Here is a 22,178-nt window from a genome sequence, read left to right as displayed (position 1 = left end):
ACCCCCACCTCCCAGACCAAGGCATTGCCCAAGCATGTGGGCCTGCCATGTACAGAGGTTTTCTTTTACACCCCGAGGGACTGTTTTCACCCACTTTGTCCCCTGGATTGGATGCTGGCTGTGTGATCATGGGCAAGCAGCTTAACCTGTCTGTGACTCAGTATTCCCACTGTGTGAAATGGGATGAGAATTCCCTCCTTCACAGGCTGGATGGAAGGATGAAGTGAGTTAGTGCAAGTAGGAGTTCCACAAATGTCAGGACTCAGAGCTGTGACGCTGTAGACCAGGTCCCTGGGATTCCCGCAGAAGTTGGGCTGGGATCTTCCAGGGGGTGGGGGTCGGTCTCCAAGCTTATAGGGGTATTCCTCTTGAGGAAAGAGAATCAGCTTTTGCGGGCACTGGGTTGTTGATTTTGGAGTGCTGGCAGCTGGGGGAAGGGAGGGCAGTGCAGGGACTTAATCTGGGGTCTGTGGACAAGTTTAGGTTGTGAGGCAGGGCCCCAGATGTAAGTCTGGCCACTTTAATGGGAGGGAATGGTCCCAGCCCACCCCACCCTAGACTGGGACTCTGGAAGTTCACAAGCCCAGCCTGGTGGGGGCTGCAGCCGGCCAGTGGCCAAGTTGTCTGTCGCCAGCAGGTGGCGCTCAAACCAAAGCAGTGAAAGGCTGAACCCGAATCCTCCACAGCCCAGACTGAGGGCCACCTGGGACCTGGGACCCTGAACCTGGCTGGGACGTGGCTCCCTCTAGACGCTCTCCCGCACCAGCCAGAAGGTGATGCTGGGTGAGGGATTTCTGCGGTCCTAACAGCTGTGGTCTGTTGGTGTCCTGGGTATGTCCAACTGGAGCCAGGCAGGGATATCTCAGCCCCCAAGGGGCTCCTTGGGATCACAGAGGAGCTTTAAAAAACATACCCCAGCCCAGGCCTCTCTCCCAAAGACTGTCATCAGTCGATTTGGGGTGGACTGGAACTCAGCATTTGTTAGATGTTCTGAGAGCTGAAAATCACTGTGCATGATACCCTTTCATCCTTGCAGGGTGTGGAGGTGATAAAGGACCTTGAGGGGACTTGATAAAGGACCATTATCCTGGATGGGCAGACAGTAATCACAAGGGTTCTTAGAAGAGGTGGAAAGAGGAGGGAGGGGAGAGAATTGAAGATGTGATGCTGCTCAATTTGGGGATAGAGGGAGGGGCCGTGAGCCAGGAGAGCAGGTGCCCCTGGAAGCTAGGAAAGGCAAGAGAACGGTTCTCTGCCAAATCTCCGGAGGAACTGGCTTTGCTCAAGCCATGACTTTCATCCAGTCTGCCTCCAGGACCAGATGCTGAGTTTGTGTTGTTTTAAACCCCTCACATGCGGCAATTTGTTACAGCAGCAAGGGGAATCTGCTCCCCCACGCCAACCACGGCACATACTGCTATTTCCTTTCAAAACTAAAACTAGAGCTACCTTTTGACCCCACGATCCCACTCCTGGGCATATATTTGGAGAAAAACAAGATCCGAAAGGATACATGCGCCCTAACGTTCATCGCAGCACTGTTTCCAGTAGCCAAGACCTGATGCCACGTAAACATCCACTGACACGGGAATGGATACAGGAGATGTGGTGCACAGGTACAACGGAACGTTACTTAGCCATGTGTGCAATGGGACATTACTCAGCAAAATAATGCCACGTGCAGTAACATGGACGGACCTACAGTGCGTCATACTGAGTGAAATAAGAAAGACAGAAAAAGACAAATACATAACATCGCTTATACTTGCGATCTAAAAGAAGGGAACAAATGAACTTATCCACAAAACAGAAATAGAGTTACAGATGTAGAAAACAAGCTAATGGTTACCAGGGAGTAAAGAGGGTGGGAAGAAATTAATTGGGAGGCTGAGATTTACAAATACACGTCACTATACATAAAATACATAACTAAAAAGGACCACTGTATAGCACAGAGGAACTCTACTCAGTATATTTTAATGGCCTATATGAGAAAATAATCTAAAAAAGAGTGGGTATTTGTTTATGTCTAACTAATTCACTGCTGTACAGCAAACTGACACGTTGTAAATCAACTATATTCTAATAAAATGTTTTTAAAAAGAAGGAAAATAGAATCGTGTTTGTGAGCAGGTCATGGTGATTTTGGAAAATTGCTTTTAACTCAAGTAGGAAATTCTTCCTTCCCCATCCCAACCCTCACCCTATCCCACTCCAGAGGCTTCAAGTTCTGTGTGCACAAGAATCATTGAAAAACCTGGGGCAATGGATGAGCTAGTGAGAGCAAAAGGCTGGGGATAGATGGACTTGATCATTCTTTGTATTAATGGTAGCTAGTTAATTTCATTCCTGAAGAGACCAGCTTTGACCTTCACCTCCAGCCCCCATTAACTGCTAACAATGCTTTGTCAGCGTGTTTACACCAAATTAATCACAAAGAGAGGTGAAATCTCACAGGAAAATTGAGTGCTCTGGCCTGGGCTGCAGGTGGGAGCTGAAGTTGAGCTCTGAGATGATTTTGATCACCCGCCGATACAGGCCTGGTTAACCACAGACGCCGGGCAAACTTTGAGGCAAGCACTTAGTTTTCAGCTCACTGCAGAGGGAAGACAATGCCAGAAGCAAGGAGCCAAACCTGATTTCATGCCCCTGACATCCTGGTGGCATGTTTGCAAACCGGTTATCCCAGGCAGGAATGATTTTGGAGCCCTAGATCACAGGGGTGGTCGAGATAACTTTGTCCTCTTGTAGACAGAGCCATTCCAGTCCACCAGACAAAAGCCTGCCTTCCTTGTAATGAAGCCAACTTCCTTGTTCTCCCTGAATATTTGTGCAGCTGGAGCGGTGCTTGTTCAGAGCTCAGCATCAAGTCCAGATTCCCCTCCAGCTGATCTTCCAGTTGTGTTTTTTTTGCACTGGGTTTTTCAGCAACACCTACACTGCGGTGCTGCTCTGAGTAAGTTGTCTTAAGTAAGTTGAGGAAGTTCTGAGCATTGTGTCTTTGCTCAGGCTGAGCCCTTGCCTAGAACATCATTCCCTTCCCAACCCCCTCCTTCTGTCAGGTGCTGCTTTCTAAGGCCCACTTGACTTCACATTCCAGGATGTCTGGCTCTAGGTCAGTGATCACACCATCGTGATAATCTTGGTCGTGAAGATCTTTTTTGTACAGTTCTTCTGTGTGTTCTTGCCACCTCTTCTTAATATCTTCTGCTTCTGTTAGGTCCATACCATTTCTGTCCTTTATTGAGCCCATCTTTGCATGAAATGTTCCCTTGGTATCTCTAATTTTCTTGAAGAGATTTCTAGTCCTTCCCATTCTGTTGTTTTCCTCTATTTCTTTGCATTGATCGCTGAGGAAGGCTTTCTTATCTCTTCTTGCTATTCTTCGGAACTCTGCATTCAGATGCTTATATCTTTCCTTTTCTCCTTTGCTTTTTTCACTTCTCTTCTTTTCACAACTATTTGTAAGGCCTCCCCAGACAGCCATTTTGCTTTCTTGCATTTCTTTTCCATGGGGATGGTCTTGATCCCTGTCTCCTGTACAGTGTAACAAACCTCAGTCCATAGTTCATCAGGCACTCTATCTGTCAGATCTAGTCCCTTAAATCTGTTTCTCACTTCCACTGTATAATCATAAGAGATTTGATTTAGGTCTTACCTGAATGGTCTAGTGATTTTCCCTACTTTTTTCAATTTAAGCCTGAATTTGGCAATAAGGAGTTCATGATCTGAGCCACAGTCAGCTCCTGGTCTTGTTTTTGTTGACTGTATAGAGCTTCTCCATCTTTGGGTGCAAAGAATATAATCAATCTGATTTCGGTGTTGACCATCTGGTGATGTCCATGTGTAGAGTCTTCTCTTGTGTTGTTGGAAGAGGGTATTTGCTATGACCAGTGTATTTTCTTGGCAAAACTCTATTAGTCTTTGCCCTGCTTCATTCCGTATTCCAAGGCCAAATTTGCCTGTTACTCCAGGTGTTTCTTGACTTCCTACTTTTGCATTCCAGTGCCCTCTAATGAAAAGGACATCTTTTTTGGGTGTTAGTTCTAAAAGGTCTTGTAGGTCTTCATAGAACCATTCAACTTCAGCTTCTTCAGCGTTACTGGTTGGGGCATAGACTTGGATTACTGTGATATTGAATGGTCTGCCCTGGAAACGAACAGAGATCATTCTGTTGTTTTTGAGATTGCATCCGAGTACTGCATTTCAAACTCTTTTGTTGACCATGATGGCTAGTCCGTTTCTTCTGAGGGATTCCTGCCCACAGTAGTAGATATAATGGTCATCTGAGTTAAATTCACCCATTGCAGTCCATTTTAGTTCGCTGATTCCTAGAATGTCAACGTTCACTCTTGCCATCTCTTGTTTGACCACTTCCAATTTGCCTTGATTCATGGACCTGACATTCCAGGTTCCTATGCAATATTGCTCTTTACAGCATTGGACCTTGCTTCTTAAAAATCGGCTATTAACCTGCAAAACCTGTCATCTCTCCCTGGCCTGTCGGGAGTTGTTGGCCCGCTGCACTTGCAGTGGTCACTTTATCTCTGCTCTTTGTTCTCAATGGATAATGCAATGGCAACCCACTCCAGTAGTCTTGCCTGGCAAATCCCATAGCAAATCCCTCCTACCAGGAGGAGTCTGGTAGGCTGCAGTCCATGGGGTCGCTAGGAGTCGTACACGACCGAGTGACTTCACTTTCACTTTTCACGTTCATGCATTGGAGAAGGAAATGGCAACCCACTCCAGTGTTCTTGCCTGGAGAATCCCAGAGACGGTGGAGCCTGGTGGGCTGCCATCTCTGGGGTCGCACAGAGTTGGACATGACTGAAGCGACTTAGCAGCAGCAGCAGCAGCAATGCAGGAAACCCCAGTTCAATTCCTGGGTTCTGGAAGATCCTCTGGAGAAAGGATACGCTACCCACTGCAATATTCTTCCTTTGTGGCTCAGCTGGTAAAGAATCCACCTGCAATGTGGGAAACCTGGATTTGATCCCTGGATTGGCAAGATCCCCTGGAGAAGGGAATGACTACCCTTCTCAGGAGCCGAAGGAGACCCCACAGGGTGGGAAACCAGCACCATCCAGGCAAGTCCTTTTTTTTTTCCCCACTGCTGCCACACGACTTTATTTGTGAAACCCCGGGCACAGCCCAGACACACACAGAGCACATGGGAAAAGCACAGTGTGTCACGGGGCGCTCCCAGCCCAGCCCAGCCCAGCCCACCCCCACCCCAGGTCCTCAGGCATGATAGGCCCTGTCCCTGCCCTCCTCGGCTGGAGATCCAGCTTGGGCCCACCCAGATGCCCCCTCCAGCATGGCTCGCAGACATCTCAGCAGCCAGAGGAGGCCCCACAGGGTGCAGGCCAGCACTGTCCAGACCAAGTCTAGTTTCCAGACCCCAGTGTCTGCCTCCTAGCTTCTCTTCCTGTCCACATGCTGTGGGTGCCAGTCTTGCCCTCTGCGCCCCCCCACCCCCACCCCATGGCCCCAACCAGAGCAGTCTCTGCCCATCAGGCTGAGGGGTCGCACAGCGGGGATGGATGTTAGGGGCAGGGGTGGCCGGAGGAACTGAGTCTGGTGACAGGAAGCAGAGCAGCCATCGAGCGAGCAGCCCCAGACAGGGCAGGACAAACCTGGCCACAACACAGGGAGGGGACAGCACTCGGACAGCAACTGCCCAGGCCTGTTGGGACTTGACGGCCCACTGTGACCGCAGTGCCCACATTATTTCTGGTCTTTGTTCTTAATAAACTCACTCCTTTCGGCAGTACTCTGGGTCTGGAAACTCTATTCCAAGCCGCACTCAGACTGCCTCGACATAGCCCTCACACCACGCCGGGTCCAGCCCAAATGCTGACCCACACTGGTCGTGTGTCCGGAGGCTAGAAGGTAAAAAATGACATTTATGGCAGCAGAGAGCTCACCCGCCCCCAGGCTCTTTCTGTGTGAGTCTGCCTCCAGGCTGTTTGCTCTGAGTCCCACCCCCCCAACCCTGGGGGAGACCAGCTCTTCGGGTCCATCACTCAGCAGGTGTCTTCTGTCCTTTCGGAGTCATGCCTCTCAAGGGTCATAGCTGTCAGCTTTTCTGAGATGAGCGTCTCAGCGCTGACGGGGTCGGCCTGACTGCCAACAGGAGGGACCTCGCTTCTGGATGGTGCATCTCGGTGGGGAGGCTCTGGGGAAGAGAGGGGACACCAGGAACATGTCAGCCGCCTCCCCATGAACAACTGAACAACCGAGGTGACTTGGTTCATGGTTGCTGAAGCCGCTGCCTGGGGTGCAGGCTTCATGCGTGGATGACCTCATGTCCCCATCTCCGAAGCCCCATCCTTTCTCCCCCAGACCACTGCTCCCACTTCTTCTGCCCCCTTTGATTTCAGATTATCTTTGGTCAGACTTTTAAATTGTGCCCCACATCATGTTGCCCCCTGCTCCAACCCCCCAGGCCACCCCAGCTTACTTCAGATAGGACCCAGACCTTTTTCTTGGGCTTCCCAGCAGGGAGAGACCCAGCCTTGCCCATTGGATCACATCCCTCTGCTCCCTGGGCTCATGTGTGTGGTTCTGGACCTTGTTCCCATCTCAGGGCCTTTGCGATTGCTGTTCCCTCTGCCTGCAGTGCTCTTCCCACATCTATGCTTGCCTGGTTCCTCCCTTCCTGCAGGCCTGGGCACAGATGCCACCTCATCCTGAGCTTCTCTGTCAGCCTGGCTAAGGCACGTCTACTAGGTCACACTGCTGCCTCCCGTTTTATAGTTCTTTTTAGTGCTGGTCTCAAAAGGCTAGTCTCTACTCGCTACTGGACTCTTATCTCATGAGTGGGGTGTATTGGTCTCTTTGTGCTCTTAGCTGTATCTCCAGGGATGGGGAGAATTTGCGTGCAGGAGTGGGGCCAAAGTGGGTGAATGAATGAATGAATGAATGACTTCTTCCTAACAATTGAAGACGTGGGAGAAGCGTAAGGTGGCTACAGTGTTATTTGTGGGGAAGAATTAGTGAGCTGGGTGACTAAGAATAGAGGAGGGATCGTGTTCCAGAAGGTTCCAAGGCAGCCCAGCCTCATGGCATGTGGCTTGGGTGGCCACACAGGCCTTCAGACGGGCCTGTGTTCGGCTTACCACTCTCGTGTCTTTGTCTTGAAATTCTTCCTAAGTTTTAAACAAGGGGCCTTGCTTTTTCTTGCCGCACCGGGCCCCACATACATGTCACTGGTCTGGTCCAGGTGCCGCAGCAGTGAGTGGAGTGCATCCAGTCCTCCCCACAGCCCAGGGGCCATGGGCTCTTCTAACCCTCAACTTATAGATGGGGAAGCAAAGGCTCCCAGCTGAGTGATGGGTTAGGTGGACTCCACTTCTGCCATGACTCTCCTGCCTCCCAGACTCTAGGAAACGGGAGATTCATGACTGTTGAGTGAATGAGAGAAAGAGCATGGGGGCCCCGCCCTGCCCCAGGCTCACCTGCGTCCCCTCCTGTTTCCCCAGGCCTTTTGACTCCCTTGACATCAGCTGCCCCTGGGTGGACCATCATCCTGTTGCTGTTGCCGACGGTGGTGTCCTCGAGGAAGCAGGAGCGAATGTGGACTCTCTGGGACGTGACCCCTTCGGACTGAGGTCCTGGTTCAGGGATTTGAATTTCGATGGAAGCGTCTGGGCTGGTGCCCAGGACAGAGGCTGCAGGTCAGTCATAGAAAGGGATTTGGGGAGGGGTTGTGAGCAGCTGGACAGCAGGCCTGACCTCCGACCTGGCTCCCAGGTCCTGCACAGCTGACCATCCTCCTGGAGCCTCCCTGCAGTGGTCCGTGCCGTGCTCTGTCATGGGCAGACACGTGGCCTCACGTGGTGCCTCTGTATGTTCCTTTCATGTGCCTGGGCTGCCAGTTCTCTCGGCCCCTGGGTCTGCCAGCTTGAGTTCCCCTCCTCCTGCTGCCCATCCCCACTGACCTGGTCCTCTGTGCCTCCCTGGGCACTCAACCACTGCCCCCGCGGATCCTTGTCCCTGTCTCTCTGCTGTCTGCCTTCTGGCAACTCTGGAACACCATCACCATCTTCAGTTAGAATCTTCACGTGGCCCCCCGCCCAGTCCCCAGCCCCTGCCATCTTGCTCCTGCCTCCCCTGCCAAACTTCAGAAGAGAGCTGGCCACGCTCTGTCTCACCTCCTTCCACTGCCCTCACTCCTTCTGGCCCCTCAGGTCACTGCAGACCCCTTGTTGCCAGATCCCGTGACCCTCCTTTGATCTCACAGCCTCTTCTCTTCTGGAAACTTGTGCCCTAGCATCCCCAGGGCTCCTCCTCTCCCAGGCCTCTCTGCTGCATCTCCCCCAGCCTGGATGCCCAGTGCCAGCGAGGACTTCGCCTCAGCCCTCTGGTCAACAGCACCTAGGTGGCTCCTTAGATGCCTTTCCAGCCCAGCCATCTCCTTTGTCTCTGCTTCATCTGGCCCAGGAAATGATCCCTGCCCATTGTAGAGATGAAGACATCGAGGTTTCCTAGGTGGGTAGCAGGAATGGGAACCCTAGTGTTAACTCTGCCAGACCCCCTTGCTCTACTCTGTGGACAGCCTCCTGGTGGGATGGAAAGAATTTCCCATCATGCCTCTCTCCCCACAAGGACTGGCTCAAGTCCCATGTATCGAGGAGGCCAGATGGGGTGGGGTGGGGGCAGGATGGCAGCCCACTGTCCTGTTACCTGGGGGGCTGTCACAGGCGCTGTGGGCAGAGCCCTTGGCTGGGTTGCTGTGAAGTCTCATCTCATTGCCATGTCCCATCTGAACTCGCCTGAGCACAGACTTCTCCATCTGGATGTCCTGGGGCCCCCAGGATCCAGCCTGGGAATCCAGAGTTGAGGGATCAGCAGAAGCCATTGGAGGGAGGTAGCAGGGAGCCGTGGAGCCTGGTAGAGGACACGGAAACATGACCCTTAACCCCCACCCTCTGATACCGCTCTTCCCACCCCCTCCCCACCATGCACACAGATAAATCCTAGTCAGACAGAGGAAACAAGACTCTGAATTCTTTCTGGACACCAGCAGACTGGAAGTGACTACTTTAGGCTCTGAATTGAAGAGCAGGTGGATCGGCAGAACAATTAGCATGGGTTTCCAGGGTTTTATAACTGGGATGCCTGGGGTGTCAATGGGGCATTGAAAACCCAAATACTGAGCTCGCCCTCTGTTCCTAGCCATTCTCACCCTCTGGCCTATTGGGAAAAAGTCTCCTTGGGGTGACCTTCGTGGTTTTCAAGGAAATGCTGTAAAAGTTTACTTTAAAATGAATTTGAGTAGAATAAAAGGTAAACCATTTAGCAACACCAAGTAAACAGTCAGCCAGGGACTCGGCCAAAATTACAGAAGGTGGAGCTCAGAGGACTGAAGGTGGGGGAAAGGTTGATTTAGAGTCTAGAACAAAGTCCTCATTTCACAGTTAGGGAAATTGTGGCCCAGAGTGGGGAAGGGCTTTCTCGAGGTCAAGGGGGTGTCCCAAATTTGGGGTCAATGCTTTCACTCATGTCCCATAGCTGGACTGAGAGGTGGCCCTGTCCCTTCTCCCCACAGTGCCTGGTACGGAGTAGGTACTCACTTGCTTACTGTTATTTCATCAAAGCCAGGATGCACCCAGTAAGAGGGATCCCAGTTTGTGAAATGTTAACATGAGGGAAGAAACAGTGTCTTGGAACACACACAATGTTACAATGATGCCTTGTGCCATCTTAGTGAGAGAGAATGAATGAAGTTGTTTCTTGTGGAAAATGTGGCAAAAGATGGCAGAGTAAAGGGAATGCAGGAAGGGTTTGATCCAGGCACAAGGAGAGACAGCCTGATTCTTGGGGAAGCCAGAAAGGACCTTGGAAATCTGATAGCTGCCCTTTCTCTCTGGAGACATGCACCCCCTGCTCCTCACCCCACCCAGATGGACAGGACCCCTCTCCCAGGCATCTCAGAGGACTCACCGTTTTCCGCAGAGCCCATTTGTCTCACTAGGAGATTCCCATGTCCAATCTGGATATCTTCACAGTTCTGGATGGAAATGTGGCTGTTTGGTCCCTTCTGACAGATCATGTTGATTGGATTTTGCTGGTAAATAACTGGGGTGGACTGATTTCTAGAACCTTCTGCAAAATAATATTCCACTCAATCCTTTTGTACCTCTCAAGGGGACGGAAGTTCCAAATACTAGTCTACAGCACCAGAATCTCCTGGGTGGGTGGGGCGGGGGTGGGGGGTGGGGCTGGTTAAAACACGAATTCCCAGGGGCCCACCCTGGGGTTCTGAGTCAGTGGACCCAAGTGGGCCCCAGGAGCCAGAGTGTTTACCAAACGCTGCAGGTAAACTTGTACTTTGTCCCACAGGCCACCCTACCCATGTGTCCTCTGCCACTGCCGCAGGGCAGCTGGTGCCTGCTTGCACCCTCTGCCCCCTCCCACTGCAAGGAAACCACAGCTCTAACCTCCGCTTTCCTATAGGGACCTTTCCTCTCGGGACCTTTCCTCTCTCCCTTTAGGGAGCTGTCCACGGGCTGCTTCTAACCATGGGAAAAGCTTTGTTTGGTTCACAAGGCATTTTTAATAATTTGGAGTAGTCACCACTGTTTAACATCTAGCATTTAAGATGCTAAGACCCTCCTTGGGTGCCATAAGCGGGGGTGTTAGCTCCACGTGGGCTCCACACAAAGGGCCACATTCCCACCTTCGTGGGCCCTTAGCTCTTGTGTCTTTGTGAGCCCTCAACTCCATAAAAAGTATTTAAAATTGCATTTAATGACTGTGTTTGGATAAAGGCAAATATAAATCAGCTGGAATTATTAGCTATTCATTCTTACTATGATATCCATTTTTTTCTTCCAATTTAAAGAGAAATTGGAGCATTTGGTGATCTCCTAAAAGTACTGGAGTCTCTAGGCCTTGGGCCTGCTGTTTGTAATGCCTAAGTCAGTTCTGGGACTCCACCTGTGGGAATGTAAGCCCAGCCTAGCCGACTCCTTCAACAACTTTAAAACTCCAAGTTGGGCAAAATGCTTACAGAAAACTGTTTGCAAACTCAAACTGAGACCTGTGTCCCAGGGTTGATACAGTCAGGGGTGGACCCCACCTCCAGGAAACCCTCCTTGGTTACTCCCACCAGCATTCCCCTCCCTCCTGGAATCCCCTGCCAGGGACAGGTCAGCAAGACTCCAGCTTCTGACAAGGTGGGGCAGCCAGAGTACTTAGCAGGAGCCCGGCAAGGACCAGGGCTTGAGTGTTACAATTTCTCTTCACAGCTCTGCCCTCTACCCTGTCCAGAGTAAGGGCCTACCTGATCGATAAATTGTCCAAGAGTTTGATTTCTGGTCAAAGTCCAGGAGGTGCTTGTCCCTCATTGCATACAAGTCTGGGTTGACTTCCTTCGCTGTCTTCATCCCCAGGGCCTTGGCGATCATCAGGGCTTTATGGGGCCCATGGGCTTCCAGAAACTGGTAGATCTCTTCCTCTGGGAGGTGGGAGGCCAGTGGTTAAAGAGGACCCTGGAGGCTGGATCTACTCCCCTGCTTACCAGCCCCTGTGCCCATTTTCCTCATCTGTGAAATGGACACAATAATAATACTGCACCACAGAGGTCGTTCTGGGGGTTGGGAATTCTCTTCAGGGGCTCCGAACAGTGCCCGCCCACGCTAGGTACACAGCAAACGCTAACCATTCATCAGACAAATGATTTCTCAGTCACTTAGCCTCTCCCCAAGAGACAGAGCCTTGCCTCTGAACACTGTGTGCAGTGGAGGGACCTTTCAGTGGGTGTGATGGTTGTCGCTGGACACGTGTAGCTTCCTGAATGACCGTGAGAGTCTGGGGGCAGAGGGAACTGGTGCTGAATGAAACCAGGATGCTTACCCTGTTTACTGAGCTGGGGGCCTGGCTTCTTTGGAATTGCAACTGTATCTTGCTGGGGCCTCTCTGCTGGAGAAAGAAAGACAGTCAGAGGGTGAAGGAACGGGAGAGGGGATGTGGATTCTGCCTAACAAAGGCAGGCTGCTCTGTAGAGGACCCAGCACACGGGTCTCCAAACTCAGATTCTAGAGTTAAAGGAACTTAGCTTCAAATCCTGCCCCATCCACTTCTGGGCTTCCCTGGTGGCTCAGACTGTAAATATGGGAGACCTGGTTTCAATCCCTAGGTTGGGAAGATCCCCTCGAGAAGGGAACAGCTACCCACTCCAGTATTCTTGCCTGAAGAATTCCATGGACAGAGGAGCCTGGTGGGCTACAGTCCATGGTGTCGCAAAGAGTTGGACATGACTGAGTGATTAACACTTTCACTTTCAGCCCCCCCTCCCCCAACCCTGGTCCTGCAACAGCTTTTTGTAAGTACTTGACACATGTCAGCTGTTTAGGTCCATGGGCTGCAGAACCAGAGAAGTAGATCTCATGCGATGCTAAGACTGTTCAATTATTATTGTGTCATTGGTAGTGTCATAACCATTATTATTAAAGTTTTGTTGAGCATCTACTATGTGCTGGCATGGGCTTAGCCCTTTGCATCAAATCCTCTCGCCTCCATTGGCCAGAGAAAGAAATCAGGATGCAGTGAGAAGACTGCATGCACCCTCAAGGGCAGAGCCCATACTTGAACCCAGGTCCAAATCTGGGCTTGGCCGATACCAGGACCGCTCATGCTGGGTCCCGCACCCCCACCTCCCCCGCCCGCGGTGACAGGTTACCCCGCTCTGTGGGAACCACTTCTTTGGTCCCGCCGTCGCCCAAGCACCACGTCGCAGGGCCTGTGAGCATAACTCCTTTTGACTCCTGCTTCATCTTGTGGAGGAGCTGGTTGAGCTTCTTCTTGGGCACTTGGAATTTCTTTAACAGTTGGGCGGTCTTCACAGGGGAGCCAGCATCCCTCAACACCTCCAGAATCCTCTGCTCAAGGTCTGGGAGAGCAAGACAGGGGCAGAGACAGAACTGAGGTCCCCACGACACAGCCTGGGCCGTCGGGAGCCCTCAGAGAGGGATCCAGGGCAGACGGAGGAACAGAGGTCAAAGTAGACATCCATCAGTATCTCTGTTCAGGGAGGGGTGCGTGGGCTGCTCAGAAATGACCTGGGCCGGACAGTCTGGTGGCCAGAGGAGCCGCCAGGCCTTCCGAGTGTCCCCCGCCTGTGTGAGCACTGGAGGACAGTTGGGAACGGTCAGCTCTCAGGTGTCCTCAGAGCAGAGGAGAGTGGAGGCCGCAGGATGCAGGAGGGTAAGGGCGGAGCAGAGGAGCGGGGGGAGTGAGGCCTGTCCCTGGTGCTCTCCATCCCCCATCCACCCTGCCTTGTGGAATCTACTCCTTGGGCTCACCATCCACAGGGGCGATGTCACTGTTCATCCCCATCAGAAACCCAGCAGGCGTTCAGAAACAGAGCTTTCACCCTGCTGCCCAATCATGGAGTCCTGGTGGTACTGCTCCAGACTCTCTCAACCCCTTCTTCTCCTTTTCTCTGCCTCCACTCCCCATTCCTTGTCAGCATCCCCTCAATGACAGCAGTTCCACCAACTCCAGGTTCCCTCCAGTCCACCCTCCTCTTGGCTGGCAGAACGGGTTCTGCCAGCCTCATCTTTACCCACCCTCAACTGCCCTTCAAGTGCCAACCTGTTTGAATTCCTTTCAGCCATACTCACCCCTGGGCCTTTGCACATGCCGTTCCCTTTGCCAGGCGTGCTCTTCCCCCCCTTTCCACCTGTCCACTGTGAGTTCTCACTCAGACTCCAATGCTGGAAGGCTGTCCTGAGTTCCCTGATCAGGTGGGATGCTGGTCCTGTGTGGGTCCCCTGCAGAGTGTCCCCAGGGATCTGCTGCTGTGATTGCCAGATTCACTGTAGTGGTTCTGTGTCTAGCCATGGGCCAGGCATGCAGTAGGGTCTCAGGAACTATTAACAGCATTTGAGTGGAGGAGGGACTGGATGAAAGAGTGAGTGTCCACTACTGGGTAGGTGTGTGCTCAGATGGCCTGGGCAGGGGATGGGCGCTCCTCCAAGGCCTCTGTTTCTGCCTCCCCTCTGCCAGAGTTAATGGTCCTAAGCAGGATGCCTCGAGGCTCAAAGAGGAACTTTCCAAATGGCCCCAGTCCTCGCAGGCAGGCTCCCATAAACCCAAGCCAGCTGCCCTGCGGGGAGTGAAAGAACTGGTGGACGCAGAGCCAGCAGTGCATGGAGCTGGGAGAGAAAGTGTCTGCCCCTGAGAACACCATGGGAATGCAAAGCAGGGCCTTTCTTGGGAAGACCAAGTTACCCTTCCAGGGCAGCAGCCCAACCCTTTGACCTCTGGGTTCTTGCTGGATTCTGAGTGGGCAGCACTAGGGGATGACCTGTTTACCAGCTCTGCGCTGGGCAGTGTGGCTTGCTCTTATGAATGGAATGTTTGCATCCTTCTCGGGGCAGGTGATGGGTATTACAACCCCTGGGGTCACCCAGCCTGAACTTCACTCACTAAACACTACCCCCGAGACTGTCATACCCATCCAACCCACTGATGCTTTGCCTAGCCTTGAAAAGAGTTTTGATTCCTGAAAAACCTGCTCCTGGGTGAGCCTCTCTCTTCCTCCTCCTGCAGTCCCCTGACCTCAAGGAGGAAATGGGGTCCATGCAGTGAAGGCTGGGCTTGCCTCCCCCACTGAGTCTTCTGGCTGCTGAACCAGAAATTGAAAAATGGGATGAGGGATCAGTTAAAAGGAAAACCTGCTGGGGAACAAGTTAAATTCAGTTACCCAGTGCCCCTGACATGTCTCCTTTGGAAAATATAACAGGAACCTGGGAACCAACCAGCCTGGGATCCTGGGCACTCCCAGTTAACCCCCCTCCCTGACACAGCATATTTTCCTGGGTTTGAGCCAAAACTCTGCCACCTACCAGCTGTGTGACCTCGGGTCTCCATTTCCCCTTCTTTGAAATGGTGAGATTCGTGACTACTTCAGATTGTGGTGAGGTTCAGATAGTTACTGATCACAGAACAAAGACAGACAAAAACCGCCTCAGCCCCCAGCCCACATGCTTTCAGTGGGGACCCTAGAAAACAGCTCTGTTCAGTGCCAGTTAAGTTGCATGTGTGCTGTTCAATGAAAGAACAGTAGCAGGGGGAAAGCCACGTATAAGCACTTGCCACTGTTAGCAAAGCAACTTCTCTCCTTCTTCAAAACGAAAGTGAAGACGGGTGTTCAGGCCCCAAGCTCAGCCGTGGTCCCCTGAGTCATTTCACCTGTGCCGCCTGTGATTTCAGGAGTGAGGTGGGAACCTCAGCGGGCTTCCCCTGAGGGTTCCTGCAAAACGCACACGGAGCGTGTTGCAAGATGCCTGGTGTAGAGCAAGGCTCTGAACCCGATGCAATGCTCTCTCCCTCTCTTTCTTACGGTTGTGCCTTCAGATATTAGCCTATCGTGGTTGTCATCTGAACCAAGAAAAGGAACCAGAAGAAAATTTAAGTCCCACCCGGGCACTCCCATGGGTCCTTAGAGGGAAAAAAGTACCTGTGTCTCCTGGGTCAGCAGGGACCTCGGCCATTCTGGCAGCAGCTGCGAGGGGCCTGGGAGACTTGGAGTCAGCAGCAGGCTCTGACCCTGGAGCCTGCAGAAGGTGGGTCCGGTCAAGGCTGGGTGTACTCTTGTGGGCCAGGCTGGTGCTTCTGGCAGCTGTGAAGACACTCCAGCTTCATCCGGACGGCTGTCGGCTGTCAGCTGTTCACACCCCGGAAATGGGGCCCTAGGCAGCCAACCTTATCAGTCTCTGGAGAAAATGAAAATGAAACTTCTATGTGTGGTTTTTCAGAGAAACAAAACCGAAAGCTGAATTGAGCAAGACACAGGCCTTCTACTAGATATTGGTAGGGAGCTGCTGAGATGGAGGAGACCAGAGCTTCTTCTGGGGATGAGGGGTTTCCCACTGCTGTCCACCTTGACTCCCCTAGCCACAGGCCAAGATACCTGGGTGGGTGGGTGGGTGGCTGAGCACCTGTGATCATCAAAACCACACAAGTGTGTGCATATCAAACCGACAACAGTGTTGATGTATGGCAGAGACCACAACTTTGAAAAGCAATTACCCTCTAGTTAAAAAAAAAAAGGAAGACTCTCTTTAATGAGTACCTATTATGTACTTTCCAACCTCATGTGCCCCTGACTTATCTACAGGTTAGGGTCTAGTTAGGGTCTCTTTTCTCAGGAAACTGAGGCTTGGGTCAATGAGGCCACTTGTCCAAGGTCACAGAGATGCTCAGGTTCTAACTCAGCCCCACCATTTACTGGCTGTGGGACCTTGGGCAGGTTATTTTACCTATTTATGTCTTAGTTTTCTCATCTATGAAATGGGCTAATAAAAGGAGTGACCTCAAGAGGTGGTGGCGAGGACTAAAAGGGTTAATTCAGGCACCTCTACAGCCATGAACACAGCTGGGCACCCACTGACCTGGTTCTAGAAAAAAGACCCATCGCTTCTGAAACTTCTTACAGGGGCCACTGATCTCCCCAAACAGTTCAGAGACACTGCTCAGTCCAGGTGACGGAAGGGGAAACTGAGGCCAACAGAGGTGAAGAGCTTTGTGCGAGGCAGCCCAGAGGGTCAAGGGCTCAGGGTCTCAGCTGAGGCCAAGGAGTGGGTGCCAGGGGGACACCATCCCCAGCATTTCTGCAAAGGGAGGCACTTGGGAACAAGTACAGCCATGGAAAGGGCCCCGAAGGCTTATCTCAAAGTTGTCTTTGTGTTCCCGAGTCCAAGTTCTCCCGGCTCACTGCACAACCGGCCAATGAATCAGAGATGAGGTGTTGAGGCAAGAAATACAACTTTATTTGGAGAGCCAGCTGACCGAAAAGACGGCATACAATTGTCTTAAAATAACCATCTTATGGGGTCTGGATGCTGGGTTCTTTCACAGATCAGAGGTGGAGGGAGATGAGGAAAAAAAGTAAAAAGGCCACTAATCTTGCAAACATCTCCTAGAATGGCAAGCCTCAGGCAGGGGATGTGTTTATTTCTTCCTTCCTGCCATCTACAGGTGGACAGGGTTCTGAACAAAGGCACTCTAGTTTAACAGTCAGGCAGAGGGGGCAGGATTCTGAGGCAGGCCAGTATGCGTGATTGTAACAACAAAAGCAACAGAGAGCAAATTAGAAACAGCTCCAACGTGGCGCCAGAAGTGGTTTATTCCTGCAACATTTGCAGAGCAAGCAAGAAAAATCCCGATGCCCTGTCCACTCTCAGACCAATTAAGTCCCCATCTTGGGAGGCAGGGCTGGAAGTCCTAGAGGACTTCACTTGAACCAGAGGTGAAGTGTTGGACAACTCAATAAAAATAGGAAGCCGCAATGATGTTTTTGCTCCTTTTTAATGTCAGGTGGAGAAGGGGACGACAGAGGATGAGATGGCTGGATGGCATCACCAACTCGATGGACGTGAGTCTGGGTGAACTCCAGGAGTTGGTGATGGACAGGGAGGCCTGGTGTGCTGCAATTCATGGGGTCGCAGAGAGTCGGACACGACTGAACGACTGAACTGAACTGAACGGAACTGAATGTAAAACAGAAGAAACGTGTGTCTCTATGTGCGTTGACAACGTTCATTTTAAATGAGGATTAATTGGGTGTTTTGGGAGAGATTGTCAGGTGTCTTCTGAACTCAGGCTCAGGCTGAGTCACTGTGGGCGGCTGGGAGGCGCCACGCCGGGACTGGCCACTAGGTGGCGCCCGTTCACTGAGTCCCGGCTCCCTTTGCCCAGTTCCTCTCATTTAGCGGGGGTGGCTCTCACCTGCCCCCATCCTAGGATAACCCCAACTCCCATCTGACCATATTCTGGCTTCTCAGCCATGTGGTCCTTAGTGTGGACACTCCGACTTGAGCCTATACCTGGGTGCCTGGGAGGTTTGCAGGTCACACTAGAGTCTGATCTGAGGGTCAGCTGCTTCTGGTGTGTGTCTGTATGCACATGTTCGGGTGGCCCTGTGTCCCCATCACCCACCTCTGAGCTGCAACCCTTCTTCTCCCTAACAGTGTGTCGCTTCCTCTCTGAGCCTTGGTTTAATTATAAAACAGAAATAACAGATAAGAAAAAGCATGTTTATCTGTCACTTAGTAGGTGTTTATAAAATTTGCATCATTTAGAAAGTGCCATGTGGTTGATAGATCTCCATAACATAACTTTAGACACTGTGCTGTGCTTAGTTGCTCAGTCGTGTTTGACTCTTTGCGACCCAATGGACTGTAGGCTGCCAGGCTCCTCTGTCCGTGGAATTCTCCAGGCAAGAATCCTGGAGTGAGTTGCCATGCCCTCCTTCAGGGGATCTTCCCAACCCAGGGATCAAACCCAGGTATCCTGAATTGCAGGTGGATTCTTTACTGTCTGAGCCACCAGGGAAGCCCAAGAATACTGGAGTGGGTGGCCTATCCCTCCTCCAGGGGATCTTTCTGACCCAGGAATTGAACCAGGGTCTCCTGCATTGTAGGCAGATTCTTTATAAGCTGAGATGCCAGGAGAGCCCAAGTTTAGACACTACGCAAAAAAAAAAAAAAAAAAAAAAGCAAGTGAGAAAGAGGAAGGAAAAAAAAAACAATTTAATATAGATGGGTCCTCCTTCCTTTGCGTTCCATGGTACACCTGGAATGGAAACCATGAACCTGCTGTGAACATCTTACCACATTGAATGGAGTTCTTACTTTTAAAGTTTTAATTAGGTTGCATTTCCTCTTCTCTACTTAAGAGAGTTTCAAGGTAATTTTGACTATAAGGATGGTCTTTCACTGAAATATCAGTGACTTACACTATACAGAAACTTCTTTCTTTCTCCTATAACAGTCTGGTAGGTAGCCCAGCACCACAGTGTTGAGACCCAGGCCCCTTCTATTTTGTTGCTCTGTCATTTGTGGGCTTTATGTTCTAAGATGGCTGCTCAAGCTCCAGCCATCACAACTCCATTCCTCACAGGAGGAAGGAAGCAAGGGAAGAAGAATAAATATCTCTCCTTTAAGAACACTCACGAATTGCACAGACATTTTCCTGACATCCCTCAGTCTCAGAGCCCAAGAGGGAGGCTGGGAAAGGTCTTTATTCTGGGCTACAATGTTACCTAGCTAACACTGGGGGATTGATTAACTTCCAAATAGGGGATAAGATATTGGAAGATACTTAGCTGTCCCTGCCATTTTGAAGCTGTTTTCACCCCAAGAAAGGAGCAGGGAAACCTCCTCTATGCTTTGAAGCATATCTGTTCAGCAGAGCTTCTGTATTGAGCAGGTCTGAGGCTGGCTGACAGGTAGTTCCTACACTCTCAGAGACTCCCATCCAGGGTGGAAGACAAAAGGGGAGAGGATGCTAGGGGCTCCCTGCTCTCCCTGGGAAGGACCTCAAAGGCCACAGGAATTTCAAAATGGCGCCACTGCCTGCTGGAGCCCAGGTCCCTTTTTGCCTTGAAAAGCACACTCCTTTTTCATTGCTTGTGTTTTTCTGGAAACTATTAGAATTCTCCGCCCCAACCAGATGATAATTACATGTTACTGATCTTGAGTCTTTAAATTTCTCTCTCTTTCTCCCTTTTAAAAGAGAGATATTTTTGCTGCACATTCTGTTGGCAAAACGCAGTCTCCTTTCTACCAGGCAGCCTGAATGTTATGATCATGGTTTCTCTGTGAATTCACCTCAGGGGGAGGGAGTGGAAAGGTCTGAAGGCACCAAGTGGGGACAAAAATTACTACCTTTGTCCAGGGGCAAAGGTCAGAGGACCAGAGGTGGCCAGAGGGAGACAGAGATTACGCAAGATCTCAAGAGTTATGGTAGAGGGCGAGGAACAAAGATCAGACCAGGGGCTACGGGAGGCAGCACGTTCTCTGTGCAGCTTCCGAAGGTTCTGCCCCTAAAGGCGTCTTCCCCAGGCTACATTCACTGCCCTTCAGGAACAGGTCAGGGAGGCTCCTTGGGCCATCACTGTCTCCTGGAGTTGGACAGACTTGGGATTCTGATCCGGGGTTCTGATCTCGTGGCTCTATGCCCTGAACCCCTCACTACTTTTTCTGGGCTTCAATTTCTCCCTTGGAGAAAGGGGATCGTAGCAGCTCTGCCAGGGGTCTTTCTTTGCAAGCTTCCCTAAGATCATCCCCCGGAAGGTCCCAGCAGAGCACTGGGAGCAAAGTGTGTGCTCCAAGAGCAGGCACTGTTGTGTCTTCATACTGTGACCCCCATCTGTCCCTCTCTGAATGACAAAGAAGTCCCATTCACTCATCTGGTTTTGCATCAAGTGATTCCGTGTGCCTCCTTTATCCCAGGCTATGTGCTGGGTGCTAGAGCCGGGAGGGAGTGGGGGTTGCTAGTCCTCTTGCTAGTTCCTGGTTCCACTTCTCATTTCAACTGCAGAAAAAGCCAATCTGCTCAATCGAGGTATTGATGGGTGACTAAGGCCAAGTCCTGAGTCCCCTACCACTCCTGGAAGTGTTGCCTGGTAAGAGGAGTTGAGCAGCTCAGTTCAGTTCAGTCGCTCAGTTGTGTCTGACTCTTTGCAACCCCATGGACTGGAGCATGCCAGGCCTCCCTGTCCACTCCTGTCCTAGAATTTACTCAAACTCATGTCCATTGAGTCGGCGATGCCATCCAACCATCTCATCCTCTGTCGTCCCCTTCTCCTCCAGCCTTTAATCTTTCCCAGCATCAGGGTCTTTTCAAATGAGTCAGTTTTTCACATCAGGTGGCCAAAGTATTGGAGTTTCAGCTACAGCATCAGTCCTTCCAATGAATATCCATCCTTTAGGATGGACTGGTTGGATCTCCTTGCTGTCCAGGGACCTGTCAAGAGCTCTTCTAACTAACACCACAGTTCAAAAGCATCAATTCTTCAGCACTCAGCTTTCTTTATAGGCCAACTCTCACATCCATTCATGACTACTGGAAAAACCATAGCTTCAACTAGATGGACCTTTGTTGGCAAAGTAATGTCTCTGCTTTTTAAGAAGTTGTCTAGGTTGGTCATAACTTTCTTCCAAGGAGCAAGCGTCTTTTAATTTCATGGCTGCAGTCACCATCTGCAGTGATTTTGGAGACCCCCAAAATAAAATCTGTCACTGTTTCCACTGTTTCCCTATTTGCCTTGAAGTGATGGGACCAGATTCCATGATCTCAGTTTTCTGAATGTTGAGTTTTAAGCCAACTTTTTCACTTTCCTCTTTCACTTTCATCAAGAGGCTCTTTAGTTCTTCTTCACTTGATATTTCTCCCGGCAATCTTGATTCCAGCTTGTGCTTCTTCAAGCCCAGCATTTCGCATGATGTACTCTGCATGTAAGTTAAATAAGCAGGGTGACAATATACAGCCTTGACGTACTCCTTTCCCGATTTGAAGCCAGTCTGTTGTTCCATGTCCAGTTCTAACTGTTGCTTCTTGACCTGCATACAGATTTATCAAGAGGCAGGTCAGGTGGTCTGGTATTCCCATCTCTTTCAGAATTTTCCACAGTTTATTGTGATCCACACAGTCAAAGGCTTTGGCATAGTCAACAAAGCAGAAATAGATGTTTTTCTGGAACTCTCTAGCTTTTTCGATGATCCAACAGCTGTTGGCAATTTGATTTCTGGTTCCTCTGCCTTTTCTAAAACCAGCTTGAACATCTGGAAGTTCATGGTTCGCATACTGTTGAAGCCTGACTTGGAGAATTTTGAGCATTACTTTGCTAGTGTGTTAGGTGAGTGTAATTGTGTGGTAGTTTTAGCATTCTTTGGCATTGCCTTTCTTTGGGATTGGAATGAAAACTGACCTTTTCCAGTCCTGTGGCCACTGCTGAGTTTTCCAAATTTGCCGGCATATTGAGTGCAGCACTTTCACAGCATCATCTTTCAGGATTTGAAATAGCTTGACTGGAATTCCATCACCTCCACTAGCTTTGTTCATAGTGATGTTTCCTAAGGCCCACTTGACTTCCCTCTTTTGCATTCCAGTCCCCTATAATGAAAAGAACATCTTTTTTGGGCGTTAGTTCTAGAAAGTCTTGTAGGTCTTCATAGAACCATTCAACTTCAGCTTCTTCAGCATTATTGCCCGGGGCATAGACTTGGATTACTGTGATATTGAATGGCTTGCCTTGGAAATGAACAGAGATCATTCTGTCATTTTTGAGATTGAATCCAAGTACTGCGTTTCGGACTCTTGAGCAGGAGAACACAAGTCACGGGGTGGGCAGGGATCAGGGCATTGAAGGCTATGATTTG

The 22,178-nt window shown here is 50.7% G+C and overlaps 1 protein-coding gene across 3 annotated transcripts; it reads right to left on the bottom strand.

The window, feature by feature from the left end:
* Nucleotides 1–1,746: 1,746 nt before the first annotated feature.
* ZBP1 (Z-DNA binding protein 1) lies at nucleotides 1,747–15,629 on the bottom strand. 3 transcript variants are annotated; one of them, XM_059893000.1, is made up of 8 exons: nucleotides 14,859–15,629; nucleotides 12,689–12,898; nucleotides 11,863–11,928; nucleotides 11,291–11,464; nucleotides 9,949–10,110; nucleotides 8,689–8,892; nucleotides 7,461–7,673; nucleotides 1,747–6,178 (listed from the first exon to the last, which is right to left on the bottom strand). In XM_059893000.1, the coding sequence occupies exons 1-8, from the start codon at nucleotides 14,881–14,883 to the stop codon at nucleotides 6,027–6,029; spliced, it is 1,206 nt and encodes a 401-aa protein (XP_059748983.1). In that variant the 5' UTR covers nucleotides 14,884–15,629; the 3' UTR covers nucleotides 1,747–6,026. The 3 variants fall into 3 exon arrangements, with proteins under 3 accessions (XP_059748983.1, XP_015329735.1, XP_005215010.1); XM_015474249.3 differs by having other exon boundaries at nucleotides 9,949–10,107; nucleotides 15,473–15,629; XM_005214953.5 differs by having other exon boundaries at nucleotides 11,863–11,925; nucleotides 15,473–15,629.
* Nucleotides 15,630–22,178: the final 6,549 nt, after the last annotated feature.

Source organism: Bos taurus, chromosome 13 (assembly GCF_002263795.3).
Source record: "Bos taurus isolate L1 Dominette 01449 registration number 42190680 breed Hereford chromosome 13, ARS-UCD2.0, whole genome shotgun sequence".
Taxonomy (NCBI): Eukaryota; Metazoa; Chordata; class Mammalia; order Artiodactyla; family Bovidae; genus Bos; species Bos taurus.
This window is presented reverse-complemented; position numbering and strand designations above follow the sequence as displayed.

Excerpts from the sequence above, each read along its gene's own strand:
- ZBP1 (XM_015474249.3), bottom strand. The coding sequence starts at position 15,506 with ATGGCCGAGGTCCCTGCTGACCCAGGAGACACAG. Across the intron at positions 12,899-15,472 it reads TGCTGACCCAGGAGACACAG|ACCTTGAGCAGAGGATTCTG; the intron begins GTACTTTTTTCC and ends TTGCTCTCCCAG. Across the intron at positions 8,893-9,948 it reads AATGGGCTCTGCGGAAAACG|GCTCCACGGCTCCCTGCTAC; the intron begins GTGAGTCCTCTG and ends GTCCTCTACCAG.